The following is a 19035-nucleotide window of genomic DNA, read 5'->3' as shown; positions in this document are numbered from 1 at the left end:
CTGTCCCTGCAGACCAGCTGTGGGACATGCATGGTCGTGGTGGGGAGCTAGACTTTAGGGAAACAGTGGTGGTTACCACTGATGGGGATGTGATACAGTTCTGGTTTGCCCTTCCCTCTGTTAACTCAGACACTTGTATGTACCTACCCCAGCTGCTGACCACACTTACCCCTGCTTACAGACATGGCACGTTTCCCCCAGAAAATGTCCAGTCTGGTTACTGGAGTATCAAAGATAATGGGAATGGCAGTCAATTTTGTGGCATTAGTTACAGGGAAAGCTCTCCCTGACAGTTTGAAGGAGGAGGATCAGGCATGGCCCCTCATTGTCTCTTCCAGCATAACAAACCACAGGCAACCAAATGGGGTTTGTAACAGCAAAGGTTCAGAATAGGCAGGGAGCTGTTCTGCGCAGGAGAGGGGGTAATACTGCCAAGCACTCGACCAAGTGACACTGAGGAAGCTTGTGTTGGTTTGGGGGCAGTTGGAGAGACACCTGGGAGAGGCCTGGGCTCGGGTTTGTTTGACACACAAACACCCCTTTGGCACTGAGCACTTCCTTGTGCTGGTGACACTGGAGAGCAGGGGAAGCTGAAGCACAGTGTGCTCAGTGCTGGGGAAGGGCTTAGTCAGGGCTTTTGTACAAACCTCTGTTACCCAACAGGGTTTTGGCTTTATTATTTATCTGCAGAATTATTAATATAATGTGGTGCTGGCTACAAAGCAGTTTTATCATCCAGTTGGACTGACTTGTGTATTGTAAGATAAGGTGCTAGTTATTGTTGGAGGTGTTTTTTCTGTTGATGGTGAGAGGAGTCCAGTGTGGCTTATCCTGGTGGGTGCATCCGTATCCTGGATTATAGCAAGAGCCACCCCTGAGCAGCTCAGGTTGTTTAATCTGTCTCCAAGTCCACAGGTAGCATGGACACAAAAAGTATTCTATTTATTGTTGAATTTGAACTGAATCTAAACATTTTTGATTCATATCTGCTGCTTAGTGGGAGGAAATAAAAGGACAGTAGCAGTTTGCCAGTGAAGTCTGTTCTGCCTGATCAACTCAAACATTCCCGTTGAGGTGCTGCAATGGTTTGCTATTCTTGCAATTCGTTTTACAAAACAAGTTCCAGATTGAGCTCTGCTTCCATGTATTCTCTCTCCATGGAAATTATGTCCTTTTTCTCATTTCAAATTAGGTGAAGTACAATGAAATCCTTATTTTACATATTTATTAACAAGGCTTTCATCCCTGTGGTATTGTAACTACCCTCACTACTTTATGCAAAGACATTACACTGAAAACTCACAAACCTTCAGGAAGTGTATGTGGTCACTCTTTTTCAAGCATTACTGCTCCTGTCTGTGTTATTCTTGCATGTTGCTCCACCAGCCCTTGTCTCCTGCCCTCCCTTTCCAGATGCTTTTGATGGCACTGATTATTATTATTTTTTAATTCTAAAATAAATCACATTACGGGCCTCGTGCCAAGTTCAAGTCTCATTGGATACCCATTGTTAGAAAATTGGTGAGTGAAGAAAGGATGTGACTGTGCTGTCTGGCACGTGGAGGGTTAAGGGAATTTTTAGCCTCCCAAAAAGTATTTGGTCAGGTACTCAGGTGCTGGAAATTTTCTTAGCAACATCAGTCACCTAGGAACATGATCATCTGCTGTTCTGGGGTAGAGATTACAGGGCTTAATGATTAGCTTCTATAAGCTGCAGCTGATGCCAGACTCTACCCCCTTTACACCTAATTAGCCTCATTAATGAGCTCTTCTGCTCTCCACAGAGAGGGCTTCCTCCTCGGAATAGGAGGCAAAAATACTTCACCCAGGTAGATGTGCTGAAGCCTTTAATTATTGCCCACACCTGCACGGGTTGTGTGTCTGACAGCAATCCTGCCTACCCAAAACTCGCTGTGTGCAGTGACCACAGGGCGGAGCATTAACCCTTCAGCACCTTAGGAACTGGCTCTAAGCTTTGAAAGGATTTATGGGGGGTGGAAAGATAAGCAGTGGAAAATGCAATGCTCGATAGAGTTGGAGGTGAGGGTTTGTATGTGACGAAAATTTTGCAAAAACTTTGGAGTATTTTGTTTAATCCTGAAAAATGAGCTTAAATTGCTATTGAATGTGAAGTGTTGCATTAGCAGAACTAAGCACACTGTTAGGCAAGTTTCATTCTTTAAATGAGCAGCTCCTGCATTTGGGGTGATGTAATTTTGTGCTGCTGAAATGGAAACATGGAAACATTACTTGTAGTAATCAATGGAGCAAGCAGTAACTGAGCTAATGAAGTGTTCAGGGTGACTCTGAGCTATAGCAATTATTGGTCAGTATTTACTGCATTCTAGACTTTAAACTTGTTGAAATTTGGGAACTCGTATTTTATCGTTGATGAGCTGGTGCATTTTGGTCAGCTCTGTTTCCCTTGAAGGTGCTCGTGGCAGGATGCTGAGCTAATGGGGACTGAAGCCTTAGAGCTAAACAGGAGTTTGGAGCAGAAAACATGTATTTGTGCAGCTGAAAATTACAAAGACGCTGAAAATAGGGTCTCAAAGCTGTGAGGTCACTGCAATAAGAGACATCATTTTTAACAATTCTTATGAGTGTGTAGGGAAAGTTTTACTTTATTAGTAATTAGAACAGCTTCAAACCTCCCCAGCCAAGATGGAATCGTTCACCGTGTGAATCACAGAAATTCCTGTGCATTTTTCCAAGAATGCAGCTTGAATTGACTGCCAAAATGAAGCATCAAAATGAGTGTTTTTTCAAATATTTGGGTAATGTTTTGTCAATTGTTAGTGCTCCTCACGAGCACGCCATAGATGTGACTGACGTCAGTGTGGGCTCTCTGGATGGAAGCGCTGGCAGGTTCGGCTCTGTTGCCTCGGTGAAAGCAGGAGGTTCCAGAGCAGCTGAGAAGCACTTGTACAAGGTGAAGCTGATCTCTGAGGGCACGTGGGTGTGGAGGGGGCAGAGCTGGCGAGGCTCTGCCATCTGCTCCCTGTCAGAACACGAGGCCATGCAGCCGGACCCTGCCCTGCCCTTCCAGCTCCGAGCGCTCCCGCGCTGGTCTCCACAACAGCTCCAGGGCCGGGGAGCTGCTGCTCCCAGCCAGCTGCTCCCCTGCACAGGGCTCTGATTAGGTGGCGTTTTCCCCCTCATAGGGGAGTTGGGGAATTCCACATGGTTTCCATGTTGGAAATGTGTAGCAATGGAATGGGAGTTGGAGGAGTCACGTGGCCAAACCCAACACAGTCCCACTTGCTGCAGAGCTTGGCGTCAGGGTTTGCAGGAACGCACAACAATTCCCCTTGGCTCCTTTGTCCTTCATTGAGCAAAACCTGTGGGGCAAGCGGGGAAAGGAAAAATCTGATTCTCTTTCCATCCTCACACTGGATGCAGCTTTCTGTTTGTGGACATACCAGGGAGGCACTGGGGGACTGAGGCAGATCACAGATCTTGCACTGAATGTTTGGAAGACCCAGCGTTCCCAGGCTCTCAGAGGCAGGGTTTCTATCTTTATTTCTTAAAGGATTTGAATCAAAACTGCAAGGTGTGAGGTGTTGCAGAGGATAGCCTTGTCATCTGTGCCTCTTCCTGACAAAGAGTAAAAAAATGGTGAAAGGAGAGAGAAGAGGTCTCATTTATTTTAAAAGGGAAATTCTTGCCTTTGCCTCTCTCCATCTCTGAGGAGAAGGACCTGATGGCTCAGCTGTCTCCCAGCAGTGGCTTGGCAGAACAGAACAGACTGGTGCCCTGGAACGAGCAGTACAGGACAAGTGTCCTTGGAGTGGCAGGTCCAGTTGTCCCCAGGAATGGATGCTGTGGCACCTCAAAGAGCCTAGTGACAAAAGTGAGTGATTATAACCTCACCTGTGTGATGAGGAGCCGCAGCCAGCACGGTGTGTGTGCACTCCTGCATCAGTCCTGAGCACTGAGCTTTGCCCAGAGGCCGTCCATGCCTTGGGCAGAGACACTGGAACCCTTTTGCAGTGCTCCTACCCCAGTGCCCCAGCCACCTCTCCCAGGGGATGGCACCTGCCCTAAGGTGAGTCTCTGCCAGCTGTGGTTTTTCATGGCAATAGTTGAGGCTCCCACACCAAGTCATCAAGGGGCACAGCAGGGCAGATCCACCCTCGGCAGTGGGTCCTGTGACAGCAGTGACTTGGGCAGTTATTGTAGGAAGGAGGGGGCACTGCAGGCCCTGTTCTCCCATCGTGGGCAGCAGCTGACCTACCAGAGACTGGGTGTGTGCGACTCAGGGAACAATTAAAGTTTAGTTCTGTTATATCTGTCTCATTTATAGAGATGGGGGGTTGGTACTTAGCTAAGAGAGTGGGATTTTATGACCTCCCTTTATGACTAAAGCTTCTCTCGTGTTGCTTCAGTGAAGTTAAAACCAGTTTATTCTCCTTCTACATCTATATCAGCATCTAAATATTATATGAAAATACTTTACTCTTGAAAATAGCTGTTTACTGAATGCATGTTTGGGGATCATGATACAGAGGAGTCGTATACACCTTGCACAAAACCATATTTTCATCATATTAACTTGGATGAATCATGGAAGCTTTATTGGTTTAGGTCAGTTTTGGCTTTTTACATGTATCTAAGAAATCAAAAGAAAGCAAAATATTAGCATATGTGATCTTTAGGCATGTTGATCATTCATAAATCTTGGCCAATGACTTATCACTTCTGCAGAATATTATTTCCTATTTTAACAAAATAGTTTGTGTTCTATTGAGTTTTAATAAATGAAGCAAAAATAGCAATACTTGTAGATTGTTTTTCCAAGCACACTTTATATTTTGTCGTAGTATAAAATAACTCATATAAAGAATTGCCCTGTAATTTTTCTCCTTTTCTGTACTGGCACTAATGTTCCACAATAGCTAAACTAGAAAAGGGCCCCTGGATTGGCAGCTGCTTTGCATGCTGCACGTCCCGGCCTCGCCGGGAGCACTGCTCATGGAATGATTGCAGAGCCAGGCCTGAAATTACCTTGCCAGCTAATGATAAAATCGCATGCGGGCCACAGGGGTTTTTGTGGAATAAATATAAGAGTGGAACAATATCCAGTACACATTATACCAGTAATTTAAAGCATATTCAGGACAAAGAGAGAGTTCCCAGTGCAGGCAGCATCATAGAGATTTGCTGTATCTGATAAAGATTAGGTTTCTCAGCTCATAATACCATACTATTACTTTTCTTTTGTTAGTCTTTCAACACCTACACTCCTGCATTGACACAATATCAAGTAGGAAGAGGAAGAATAGCCTTGTATTTAAGGGACTGAGCAGGGATTAAAGAAATTTCGGTTCTTTTCCCTGGCTCTGCCAGAGACTTTTGTGACCGTGTACAAGTTACTTATTATTTTCATGCCTCTATTCTTGATCTGTGAAATGGTGATTTTTTTTCTCTTTCCTCCAAGCTCTTTCTTGCTGGCTCCTTTGCACTTCATGTGCCAGGCTTGTTGCTGAAGTTCCAGCTACGGGGCTGTAGCAGTTGCTTAGGGATAGGAAGCGTCTGGCTGATGTAGGGGAGGAAATCAGGGCAGGCAGTGGCTGGAATTAGCCACAGAAACACTTGGAAAGCTGCCTGGCTCCATTACAGTGAAGTACTTCCATTATTTGTGAATGTGAATGTGTGTCATTTTCCTGATGTAAGATGAAAATGTCAGGTGTCCTGGTAAACTAACAGGCTTTGAAAGGAGAAGCAAAGCCATTGCTGTGGGGTGTAAGTTCTTCCCAGTTACACATTTTTTGCAGTTTCATCTTTCATTTGAAGTCGGTTTTGTCCAAATTTGGTCAGATTCTGTAATGGTGTTGGATATTCCCATCTGAAATAACGTGTAAACAGGTGATGTTGAACTTTCCCTGAATCCATCAGTATCTGAGCTGGTTTTCTTACAATGTTTTAATGCAAATAAATCTTATTCTGCATTTTTTCTACAGAAGTTTCATAGTAATTTTAACACGCCTAAATTCTTTTGGTCTGAAGGATTTTTGGATGTTGTGGAATTGATTACAGCTTAATGGTGCATTGCATTAGAATAATACCTGTATTACTAGAGTTCTGAAAGAAGCAGAGGCCACAGAATTCTAATTACAGTGTTAAAAAGGTTTTGATGAAGTCTGAATAGCTGCATGTCATAATTTCACATTTAGAGTTGAGTTGTGTGTTTAAATTGCTTCATCCTCGTTGGCAGCCTGCTGATAAATATTGATGATGTCCTCAGTGCTGTAGGAACAGATCTGTGTCCTTGCTGGGGACACTCTGTGTTTCTTTGGGGTTTGGTCAGGAATGTGTTTGTTGATGGGACATTTGGAAGGGATATTGATGTGATTGGCATCAGGGATTCACCTGACTCACAGCCACTCCCTTTTAGTTCTCCTTCAGTGATATTCTTACAAGTTCTTACAGGATCACCTGCTATCAGATCACATGCAGGGGAATGACAACTGTTTAGAAATACCAACTCACCAGCAACTGCAAGGGTGGAGAATTCAGAGAAATGGCCCATTTTTTTGATGCTGTATATAGGGATATTCACTCTTGCTGTGTCTCTACCAGAGGCTGTGTATTGTGGTGAGGAACGGGAAAAACTGTCTGAAATGGGGCTGGAATGGAAATGGGCACTTAGGTGAGACAGTGAGTGTTTGGGCAGTGCAGTGTGCAGGGGCAAATACACGGATTTGAAATGCTTTTTAAAATTACACTTGGCAATAGTGATTTATCAGAACTGGTTGTGTCTTTTTGAGCAGAGTCTGAATGTAGTTTTCTTTAGAAGACGTGTGGTCAAATCTGTGAGCACATGATTTCTTTGTTCCTGAGCAGCATCTTGAGAAGCTAATAAAGCTCTGGTATCATTGGCTTAATGCAGAGGGTTTCTGGATTCCCTTATGACTGAGGTGGATGCAGAGAGCTCTCCGGTGCTGAACATCCAGACTGGTTATTTGTTGTCACAGTTGCAAGCAGGACGAGCCAATGTCCCATCAGGCAGCTGCCACCCATTTCAGGTTTCCTTTGTGGAATCCTGCTGGCTGGCTGGTGATCCTCCTTCAGCTGTGATGGGCCAATCCTCCCGTGACACTGCAGTCCCAGCTCTGGAAAGGCTGTGGAGCCTTTGGTTGCTGGTGTACCTGAGACTGATACATGGATCCAGAGCAGTAGGATCATCCTCCTGGCTTGGTTTCATTGTAAGTCTGGATGGAATTAAGGCTGATGAGTCCTAGAACATCCCTGCAGGCTTTCCTTTGTCATTCACCACTTTGAGCACAGGATGTGGTTATTTGCACACCCAGTGCTCCAAGAACCCCTTGCACACCCATGGGTTTGCTGGTTCTTTGGGGTTGCTGTGGTGCAGTGACACTGGACTTACAGCTTGTACCCTGTCACATTGGCATCTTGTTCTGCACCTTTAAATTCCACCCACATCTTTTAATTCTGTGGCTGATTTGCAGAGCAGCTCTAATGGTTTGTGTGTTTATTAGAGAGGCTTTGAAGGAGCACCTACGTGTATGAAGGCATGCACACAGCAGCTCAAAATTCATTACCTGCACCACATGCTGCCCCTGATAATGCACAGAGATCATCTCTCTCTTCCACGGCACAACTTTGAGGATTGTCTAAACAAAGTCTTCAGCTTGGGGTTGTTGGGGTTGGTGATTTTTTCATTGGGTTTTTTTTTCCACATAATCAGGTTTTGTGAAACCTTTGCTCGTGCGAGGGACTCTCACTGCTGACCTAATTTGCCCCATCTTTGCCCCCTGTCTTTATTACCTGGCTGTTCTCTGCAGCACTCCCCTGCTGCCCTCCCAGCTGCACACTCCTGCAGGAGTGGGAGTACTCACATTCCCATGAGTTACCTTGGCTCCTGCCTCTTTCCAGAAGCATCCTTTGTGTTTGACTCTGTCCCCCTCCATGTCCTTCTCTCATCAGAGCTGTCTTCTCTCCCACATATTTTTAGTCCTTTATATTCACTCTGAAAGTTCCTGCCATAACCACTGAGCTGAGGAAAAGTGATTTCCTTGAAAGACGAGGGATCATGGTGAAGTTTTTCACAGTGGACTTAATCAAAATCAGGCCTTTTTCTTTCAATTTGTGTTGTGGCTTCCTAAAATATAACAGCAGGTTTCCTGAAACTCCAGAAGAGTCTGAAATAAGTCCTAGACTCCTTTTGTTTTCCACTTGCTGCCTTAAGTAGTCTTGAACATTATTTTAGAATGTAACACAATTCCAATTTAAAAATAGGTCTGGCAACAGATCAGATGTGGGCTGGAACTTCTCAGCTTTTTAAGGGGTCGTGAGATAGCAGCAGTGCCCTGATGAACTTCATTATGCCAGATGAATATAAAATATTCATACAAAGGGAGATTTGCAAAGGCATAAAAAAGACCTATTTTTTCAATGCATCTGGGAGTCTTAAATCTTAGTCTCATATTTAAAGATACTTCTCTTGTGTTAAGATGGCAGATTAAATGTGTAAATTTGTGTATTAAGAATAATTTTGTGATCCAGTCTTGAAATCTGCTGGAATGGTCTGTAATATTACATTACAGATCCAATCAAGTTGCATTGTGCACACGTTTAGAGGCTTTGCAGTGCCACGTTTTAGCCTCTGTTTGGCATTTACAGTTGGAAAGGGGATTAATGGATATTTAAGGTGTTGATGAACCAAGGCCTAAATTCTAATTGTTAGAGCCAACAAGTTTAGGAGTTGATGGGTTTATCAGAACAAGTTATTTTAATTGTTTTACATGTGAGCAAGACCATAAAATGCACAACATATCTGCAGTTCCACACGTGTCCCCTCGTGTGTGATGCCATTTGCCAGTAAAAGCAGAGCTGATTAGCTTTATAATGTACAGTTACCTCACTAAATCTGTCAGGGAATGCCTGTGGTGCAGGCTGTGTTTGTAGTGCAGTGGGCTGGGGCTGGAGCAGTGTGCCCACCCTGAGAGGTCAGCGGGGCTGGCAGCACTAATGCCCACCCTGAGAGGTCAGCGGGGCTGGCAGCACTAATGCCCACCCTGAGAGGTCAGCAGGGCTGGCAGCACTAATGCCCACCCTGAGAGGTCAGCGGGGCTGGCAGCACTAATGCCCACCCTGAGAGGTCAGCAGGGCTGGCAGCACTAATGCCCACCCCGGGAGGTCAGCAGGGCTGGCAGCACTAATGCCCACCCCGGGAGGTCAGCGGGGCTGGCAGCACTAATGCACTGGGGGCTGCACAGCTCACGCCTCACCTTGAGCATTACAGTTCCTCTGTCAGCTCGCAGCAGTTGAGCCCCAATTGTCTCTTAAGAAGTCAAAAGGTCTAATCAACCTAATGAACAAACTCAGTCCTTAGTCCTTTGGGAAGGAAGTGTGTTAGCACTCCGATGGTGCCCCAGCTGCAGCGGGGGTGTTGTGGGAGCAGAGCATGGAAATTCAGTGGCCCAGGGAAAGGTGACAGACACTCTCCTAAAGGAGTGATTTCTTCCCTCTTTGAATGAGCCCTATCCTGTGCTTAGAAACTTGCAACTGATCCTTTTCCTCGGTCATTTTAATGGCCTTGTCCTGACTTTACACAGCCAATGATAAATGAGATTGGTAATTTAAAGCTTTCCAAAATTGAATGATACCACCCTTTTAAAGGGGGTGCTTTAAGATTTCTTCCTATCTAATCTTAATTTTGAATATTCAACAGATGAAGAGTCCAAATGTATTTTAGTATGAGTATGAAAAAGCCTCCATATTAATTATACATCAGTATAATTTAGTCATTCTTTGTTACTTTCTTATTTTTAATTCAATAAATATAATTGCTTGCTCTGTTATGTATTTGTAGATGTGTGGAGGAAATTTGTGCCCTTATGGCAGATGCACAGCAGATTTCAGCATTACCATAACTCATTAAAATCGTATAAAAGTAGAGCTGCAAAACAATTTCTGTCTTCTGCCAACAAGATTGTGAAAAAGGGAAATTCCACTCATTCAATATGAGTGGAATCTTTCAGGACTGGAGAGAACAGAGTGGACATTCCTGACCTGCTCATGCTGAGTCTGCTGAGGCAGATCAGCAGAACAGACAAAATTCAGGTGACTGTGTGTCATATTTTGGGGACAGTAAGCAAAATCACCATTTTGGATGATGAAAGTTCTTCACCAGCTTTAGCAATAGTGCATAAAGCCATTGTGGTTTATTCGGATTATACACCATTCGCCCATTTCCAGTGTTTCAGTCCCGTGGCTGGAACCTGGCGATAAAGTGCAGTTCCCTCAGGGTTTGGTGGGGCCTGTTTGGGTTCCCTGTGTGTTCTGGAGGGAAGGGGTGAGGTGGGGGCAGTGGGTGGCCATGGCTCAGTCAGAGCTGTTGCAGTGTGGTGCTGTGCCCTCTGCAGGGGGAGCCCATCACGTTCTGTGAGGAGGCCTTCGTGTCCCACCGCTCCGCCGTCATGAGGCAGTTCCTGCAGAACGCCATCCAGCTCCAGCTCTTCAAGCAGGTACTGCCTCCTCTGCCCTGGTGCAGATTCTCTGACAGTCCAAGGTGGGAGTGAGGGCTGTTTCTATATTCCTTGATCTGTCAGCCACAGAAGGAAGAAAAATGGTGTAGTGCAGCACCACAGTTCTTTCCTGCTGGCTTCTCTCAAACCCAGTGCTGAGGCTTTATGTGTTGGAAGAGGTGTATGGGTTTTGCCACTGAAGGGGGCTGAGCACACCTAGACCCAACCTGTCTGCTGTAAACTTGGTACAGAAAGCACATTACTGTAAAACATGGCATTAGTGCTTGGGGGCAGCTGAAAACATGGCTGTGTAGCCACACATTGCTGGTTTGTAGGGACACAGCCCACCTTGGGCAGTGGGAAACATCTGGCCAGCTTTGGTGGTGTTCTCACTCTGTCTCGAGTCCCTGCCCTATATAAACACGGAGGTTATTGCAGCTGATGCAGGATGGAGTCTTTCTGGAAAGCTGAGGAATGGGGTGGATGATGTGTTTGTGCTCTCCTTTGGGGTGGGTGATGTTTGTGCTCTCCTTTGGGGTGGGTGATGTTTGTGCTCTCCTTTGGGGTGGGTGATGTTTGTGCTCTCCTTTGGGGTGGGTGATGTTTGTGCTCTCCTTTGGGGTGGGTGATGTTTGTGCTCTCCTTTGGGGTGGGTGATGTTTGTGCTCTCCTTTCACCTGCTGCAGTTCATCGATGGGCGCCTGGACCTGCTGAACTCCGGGGAGGGCTTCAGTGATGTGTTCGAGGAGGAGATCAACGCGGGGGAATACGCAGGTAGGAAATGGGCTGTTAAGGGAGTTTCAGACACTGCTGTTGACCCACCCTCTGTGGGCCATCAGGAGGTAATTGGTCACTGCTGTTGGTAAATAACTGAGGCTCAGTGATCCTGGTAGCCTGAAGTGTCTTAAATTGTTGTTCTTTCCTCTGTCAAGAACTTAGAATAATGTATTATAGTTTGAATAAAGCTTGTTCAGTCTTAGAAAACCTCAGCTTTACCACTTGAATAAAGTACAACTAAAAGAGTCCTTGCAGTGGAGAAAAACCCTTGGCTTTACTCAGAACCACCTCATATTTCTTAGTGATCTTTAAAAAATCCCAGTGTTCTCAAATGTCTGAGACAACACAGAAAATAGAAAAGTGTAAATCTCTCCTCGGTATTTTGTTGTTGTGTCTCCCTGAAAGAGAAGTCTGGGTGTCCTGTTCTGTCCCTGCTCCCAGAACCACTGAGTGCCAGCACTTCACGTTCTGAGCTTGTTTCCTGTTGCAGAGAGTTAATTTGTTTGTTTGTGTCTGTGATTCTCTCCAGGTAGCGACAAACTGTACCACCAGTGGCTCTCCACAGTGAGGGTAAGGACGCGATCCTTCCAGCAGACACCTCAGTTCTCGTTGGCCCATGGTGCAGCTCTGAGGGAAACATTGTCACACCGAAAAATTCTGGATAAAGCTCAATGGTGTGAAGTGTTGAATGGGGGCACCACTGTTTGGGGTGGGGTTTGCATCTCTGGTTATTGCCAAATTATAAATGTGCCAAATGTATAAATTAAAAGTGTAAATACTTTTAGAGAATAATAAGTTGTTGTAGAGGATATTAAAAGCTGCTTTCAATGCCTAAAATGTGGTGTATTGAAAAGTAAAATATTTCAGGTTTATGGGTATGAGTCAATAGAAAAGATTGTTTGGATTTTTTCTGGCAGAACTGAGTGTTGCAGCACTCCATCTACTCCTGTCCTGCTTGTGAATGGAATTATATTCCTAACACAAAGTGCTGGGCTCAGTATAATCTTGATGAGTTTGAATTACACATATTTTGTAGCAGTAATTTTTAAAAATTCCATTGTATGGTTAGGTAGGTAAATAAATATACATACATATATATATATAAAAATACATAGGATGACAGGTAATTTTTAACATTATAAGAAAGGGTAATGCCTGAGAATGAATATAAAAATTAGTGTGATTAAATTCAACAGTTTATAATTTTTGTTGAAGATTAATTGTCGTGAAGTAACAAAGGTAGTAAATCTTAAAGCTGCTTGCATCTGATTGCACATAATCAGACCTGATCTCTGGAAATATAAGTTTGCACTGAAAGTAGAAAATCTAAAATTAGCCAAGGTTTTCTTGCTTGGCTCTTGCTGTCCAGCAGTAGTCGGTGTGTGGAAGGGGTACAAAACCCTGACCAGACAAACAGATGATTCTGGCTGATGCATTACTGCCTCATTACTTTGATTATATTCACCACGTGCAATTCAGCTTTTCTAGAATTAGTGTTTATGACTGTAGTTAGGTTTCATTTTCCCTCAATTTATCCCTTTACCAACTGCTTGGATCTTAAAAAGGCAGTGTGTGTGTGATAAACAGGACTGTGGGATGAGGGAAAGGAAAATGGGAACACAGAAAAGATCTTAGCTCTTCAGCTTGCTTGTACAGGCTTTCCTGAAAGGGAATTTCCTGCCCCAGACATTTGTTAGGATACTTTTGCCTTGAACTTGTTTAGGATTTTAGTGGAGTGAGCAGGACCCCCTGAGGGTTTGTGAGAGAAGCTGTGAGAGGAGGGCTCTTGGGAGGCACTGACACCTTTTCCTCAGGGAACTGCTGGATTGAACAGAGTTGGGAGGAACCAGAGAAACACTCAGGTGTTTTTACTCGTGTCTTTTGCTTTAGTTTTGCCACTGGAATGCTCAGCTCTGCTAATAAGCACAGTTAATGCTTGGTTACTTTACAAATGGTGGATTTTGGGTCGCTGTTTGCTTTAAAGAGCTTTGATAACATTTCTTCTCTTGTTACTGTGATTATAGAAAGGAAGTGGAGCCATTTTAAACACAGTAAAGACCAAGGCTAACCCTGCCATGAAGACTGTCTATAAGTTTGTAAGTATTGAGTACTGGCTTACTACTGAGATAAGAGTCTAATTACGATTCTGGTTTAACCTTCCCAATGAGACTCAACACTTACATGCATTTTTATTGGACTCACAAAATTACTTAAAATACACATTCATCTGAATTTCAGATTGAAATGGAAAAGTCATTTTGAAATGCAAAGGAGAATGGAAACTTGTGATTTCTTTTGAAAGTATAGATGATAAATTCTATTTATTACTCAGAACTCTTTCTGGGAAATGGTGCCTGTGTGCTCTGCTAAGCAGCTCTACCATCTCATCATTGCTCTGTTGGAAATCATTGTTACCTCAGGTTTCCCTGCTTGCACTTCATCGAAAGAAGGGAATCCTCTCATTTTCCAAATTGTTTCCATCTTTTCTAAATGTCAATTAATTTTCCCCAGAGATTTCTTATACCTGCTCATTTAGACTCCAGCTTACTGAGTTATTCTTTCAATGGCAATGTTTTCAGTCCTGTTAACAAACAGCTGGTGTGTTGCTGTGCTGTCGTGTGTGGCTGCCAGCTCCACTCTGCAAGATCAAACAATGGAGAAACAACTGAGCATTTCTTATGTGCTCAATTTTAGGAAATAATGCTACATAAATCATCGAGATAACTAGCCAGACTTTGGTTTTCTCCTGCCTTCCTGCAGCCTGAGAAAGATGAGTAGGATGAGAATGGCTCTACTAAACTGGCATCCAGAGCCAAGGAGGGGGTTTGCAGGCTCACTGCTGATATTGGAGAATATGAGTTTGTAGCAAAGAAAAGTACTTAGAGGGGAACACTGAGGCTGTGGAATGCAAAAAGATGAAAGATGTGTATGGCATCAAAACAGGGAAACAAAAGTTTTGCAGCAGGGGTGGGTTTTATTTGTTTGGGGTCTTTTTAGCTTTCTGTTTGTTTTAATGTATTTTCAGTATCCTGTTATATTTTTTGTTGCCATCTTTAGTAACCGAAATCAAACTTAGTCACCACTGGAAATAGAAGGGGATTTTAACTTAAATTAATTTTTCATGCAGGCAAAAGATCATGCGAAAATGGGAATAAAAGAAGTGAAAAACCGCTTGAAGCAAAAGGTACTTGAAGTTCTTATTCCAAATGTATAAGCAGCACGTCTGAAATGCTTAGCCACTGAAAGCACGATGTGATCAATAGGAAGCTGTTTGATACAGTGTTGTTAGCACACTTCAAAATGCATTACCAGCTGTCCCGGATTTTTCCCAGTTATAAATATTCACAGACAAAAAAAAAATTGTCTTCAAATACATTAAGGCTCTGACTTCAACCCACAAAAGCCAGAAAATGCAGTGTTGTGTTTGGAGAGGGCCCACTCCTGCCCCTCGTGCTGGGGCACTGTGCCAGGGAGTGCAGGAGAGCCGGGACTCTTCCCTGACCGGGGCAGGGAACTCTGTGCTCGCCGGGGTTGTTCTTACAGGGATCAGTCAGCAAACACGGGGTCCTGTCTGTCTGCCACTGGGAAGGGGGGTCCTGTGTGTCAGGAGAGTCTCCTGCAGAGTTCAGACAGAAGGAGTTGATGAGAGTTGGGGTTCATTTCCAATTGGAATTGCCCCAGGAAAAAGTTGTTTTCCAAATCCCTGTTTGTTTGTTTGTTTGTTTGTAAAGAGCACAATTCCAAAAATGCTCAGTTGTGTTTGAAGGATGTGTTATCCAATCCTAATTGCTCCTTTTAAGCCAGAAGTTGCCACTCACCTTATGAATGGGTGGGTAATACTGTTTATTCTGTGGGTCAGAGTCCTGTGGGGAGACAGGACAGCTGACTTGCTGAGAGCATTCGGACAGTTTTATTCCATTTGCTGCATGATAGTTTGGGTGGGTTTAATCTGTGCTATCTCTGTGAATTCCCCTCTCCCTTTCTAGCCCCCCATGTTGGGGCAGGGCTGCAGGTGCCCTGCTGGCACAGCCACCAATGCCCCTGAGCCCCCCTGCTCCTGCCCGGGGATTGCTGTGCGGGCTCGAGCAGGAGTTACCTCTGGGTGCACTGCAGCTGCTACTCCTCTCAGTATTCCAGCACATTGCTGGAGAGTCTGGAGCAAGAGAAAGTTGCTTCAGATGCTTTTAATGCCATTTGATTTTATTGCACTACATTATGTGCAACCACTTTAGGTATAATTTGAGAATAATAGAAACATGAAGCAGTTTTCTTGTATATGCTTTTTTTTTTTTTTATGTCATTCCATGTGTTTCGTTTCTGGACATAACCTTCATGAATAATAAAATGTTTGGCCTTCTCCTGTGCATTTCTGAAGCAGTTGGAGCTGTGTAACACGACCAGATTTTTTCCTGTATTTTAAATGCTAATAGAACTGTGTGCTGTTGTGTGACATTTGTGTGCAGGCTGAGCAAAGCCTCATTCGGTCATTGCTTTGTTTTATTAAGGTTGTTGTCCTCCTGGTCTGTCAAGCCACTGGCTTCCTTTTAAAAAACACACAGAACATTTACAACTAAATGACCCGGTTTTGTTTCACCTTCCTTATTATGTGGTGTTCCTGTAAGTGAGGTGGTGAAACGTGATTGTTCAATGTAGGCTTTCACAAGAGCTTAAAAGATTGCTGTGAGTAGTTGGCACACACTGCTCTACCTCCCCTTCCTTCGTTATTCTGTCCTTTTCTATCCCATCCTCTTCTCCATGTGAATGCACCAGCAAGGTAACTCTAAAATTAGGGATTGCTCTCTTGAAAGTGATAAAAATAGCAAAAATTGTTTTGGTCACCCTCATTTTTAATCTAAATGTCTGTGCTGCTCCATTATGGGTCTATTATGCACAAGTCTGTTAAAGCATCCTCCCCAATTTTCATCTGAGAACATGGTATTCCTCATGTGTTTACTTACTGGCATGTGCAAGTGTTAACTGTTTGACATTCTGGCATCATTAAGTACTTCATTTTTGCCAAATCTGGGATGCTAGTCTTTCATCTTCTAAGGGTAACCTAAGGTTATTTTTAAACTGAACTTACTATCCACTGCATTTTAACATACTATTTTCCATTATTAATACAGAAAGTATGCAGGCCCCTGGTAAGGAAAAGTCAAATATAAACATCCCTTTTCCAGTTTTCACTGCCAAATCTGAGCAGCTTCTGTACAAGATAGAATTTAAAAATGCAATAAAGCTGGAGGTCTGCTTCCTCCAACTCTGCATAGCAATGGTGACCTCTTAAATATAATCAAGAGCCCATTTTGCCCTTGGTCTGCTCCAGTGTTGGGTTTGAATTGCAAATGAGAAATGCAGGATTGACCTGTTGAGAGGTCACTGTGGTGTGTGTAAGGTCCTTCTTTAATATGATAGTGGAGATTGAATGGGGCTCCATTTCCATCCCTTGTTCATTTGTGGTGCAGTATTTCAAAGCAACAGAAATCGGTTTCAGAGGATTCTTATGAGTGAGAGCAAATAATTGTTAATAGATACAGCCTGCTAGCTTTATTTTATATCTGATACAGTTCTTTTTTCTTTTTTTTTTTCCTTTTTTTTTTCTTTTTCTTCCCCCCCCCTTTTTTTTTTTTGGCAAAGGCTGCCTTTTTCCATCTCACAAATGGACCCTGATGGTCGAGTCCCGTTAGTGGCTCATTTGAAGCTTAACTACATAGAATTAGGAAGAAGGAGGAATATGAATGGTACCATCCTCAACTTTCAGCCAGGAGAATGGAACTGAGGGCTCTGGCTAAGACAATTTCTATAAATGGTTGGGCACTTGGCATTACTGTATTTGACATTATTTTAGTCATAGAGCCCTGTGTGGCTCTGGCTAAGGGCTGGTATTGTAGGAACAGCTCATGTAGAGCTTTACAGAACAACCTGCACCAGGACAGTGCCTCTCCACATTCAGAATGGGGTTTGCTCCTCTAGAGCCAGCATTTGGAGTGTTTGTAAAAGTCTTCTGGAAAAATTGCTGATGCATATTTAAACAGAATATCCCTTTCTCTGAAATTTCTCCTTTAAAATAAATAGGTAGGAAAGATCTCACCTGAATAGACAGTTGTTGGGGGAAGCACTTCTCGTGGAGGTGTCCAGGAGATCATTCTGGAGTGTGATAGATCACTATCATTCTTTTTTCTGCTAATCTGTCAAGTATCTTCTTTCCTCAGACAAAAGATGGTTTTGGTTTTAATGATATCCTTAAATTACACTTCTTTCTGTTAAAAGTCACTGAAACATTGCTAGATTTTTGTATTCCTGGAGAATTTGTTCCAGTAATGAGTAACTTTCACCTTCCATTTTTTCCCAGTTTTTGGGAGGGAGAGATCTCATGGTTTTTGTTATTATCCTGAATAACATATATGATTTAAGCTACTTCAGGAATGTCTTGCTGGCTTATACCAATCAGGTGCCAATCCCAGGTCTGCCAGTGGGCTGAAGGACTGTTGTTTCCTTTCCGATTGTAGAAGTTCCAGATGCTTTGACATTTCATAATTTTTATGCTATTGGGAGCCCTTATTCTGGGCATTTAATATCATGTTTCACTGTTTGTGTAACTCAAATATAACCCAGCTGTCCATCCCTTGGTTGGAGCCCCCGCTCTGGCCCCTCTGCAGGGCTGGGCACAGCCCCTCCCAGAGCAGGTCGGGTGCCTGGGCTTGGGCAGCTCTGGGGCTTGAGGCACGTTTCATATGGCTCCACTTGCACAGAAATGTGGGAATAAAGCTTGTGTGTGATGTCATTGCAGTCTGTGGTGCTGCCATGGGTTCTGTGAGTCCAGAACTGAGCAGACCCCTTGGTGGCTTGTTGGGAGCTGCAGGATGAGTTTGACAGACACATTTCTTGTCATTGCATTGTTTTGGGGCTCTTTGTTACTAATTCTGTGGACTTAGCTGTACTTTTTAAAGACAAGGTGCCATTGTGGAGCCAGAGGGCGGGAGGAGGAAAAAGTTTTTCTCTCCAGTTTGACCTTAGCAAGTTGTTAATTCCCCACGATCCTTATGCTCATATTGGGGAACCACTGCTCTACCAGCTGGATCTAAAGAGGGGTCTCAGCTTCTCTGTGGAGCAGACAAAGCCCCTTAGAAAGTCCATCGAGCTTTTTGTTTCATTTGACCTAAACACATTAGGTCAGTGTGTGTCCAAAGGCACCGTTTCTAATTGGCCATCAGCCCACACGGCTCATTATTGTACCTGCGCGCGCCGGGGCCGCGGCCGGGCCGGAGGTCAGCAATCAAAGCTGCCGGTGTCAGCAGCCACCCTTAGGTCGGCCTTGCCGAGCCCCAGCCTGTGCAGCCTCCTCTCGATATTTACCCGCCATTATTTCCCTGGCATTGTTGCAGAGATGTGAAGCTTTGGGCCCCACTGCGCTGCAGACTCTTTCTCAACTCACTTTCAAACTCTTTGCTCCTTGTCTGATTCCTGGTGTCTGCGGGCCTTTGTCTTGTTCAAAACCCGTGTTACGTACCCCGTGCCTGCACTTGCCAGGTCCTCTAACCTAGGCTGGTGGGTCACCTCACTTCTGGAGAAGAGGACTGATGTCAAAGCAAACACAAAAGCCTTCTGTGAGGCAGCAGTTGGTGGTGTACGCTCTCCTGGAGGCACATTCAGTCCACACAGGCTCAGAGATGAAATGAAAGCTAACTAAGCTCCGAGTTCCATCTCTCCTTGCCACTTCCACCAGTAATTGTTCTGCTATGGCTAATTCTGTGCAGTACGTAAA

The 19035-nt window shown here is 44.1% G+C and overlaps 1 protein-coding gene across 2 annotated transcripts in view; it reads left to right on the top strand.

The window, feature by feature from the left end:
• Positions 1 to 19035, top strand: part of DENND1A (DENN domain containing 1A) — a 152006-nt gene that overhangs the window by 108496 nt on the left and 24475 nt on the right. For both annotated transcript variants that reach the window (XM_027741337.2, XM_027741335.2), the window contains exons 14-18: positions 10392 to 10493; positions 11180 to 11267; positions 11800 to 11840; positions 13295 to 13366; positions 14398 to 14454. In XM_027741337.2, the coding sequence (XP_027597138.1) occupies positions 10392 to 10493; positions 11180 to 11267; positions 11800 to 11840; positions 13295 to 13366; positions 14398 to 14454 (360 nt within the window). The remainder of the gene's footprint in view (positions 1 to 10391; positions 10494 to 11179; positions 11268 to 11799; positions 11841 to 13294; positions 13367 to 14397; positions 14455 to 19035) is intronic.

The sequence above is a fragment of the Pipra filicauda genome, unplaced genomic scaffold (assembly GCF_003945595.2).
Source record: "Pipra filicauda isolate LSUMZ 115617 unplaced genomic scaffold, ASM394559v2 scaffold100_size2392355_pilon, whole genome shotgun sequence".
Taxonomy (NCBI): domain Eukaryota; kingdom Metazoa; phylum Chordata; class Aves; order Passeriformes; family Pipridae; genus Pipra; species Pipra filicauda.
The sequence above is the reverse complement of the archived record's forward strand: the minus strand, read 5'-3'. Positions and strand labels throughout refer to the sequence as shown.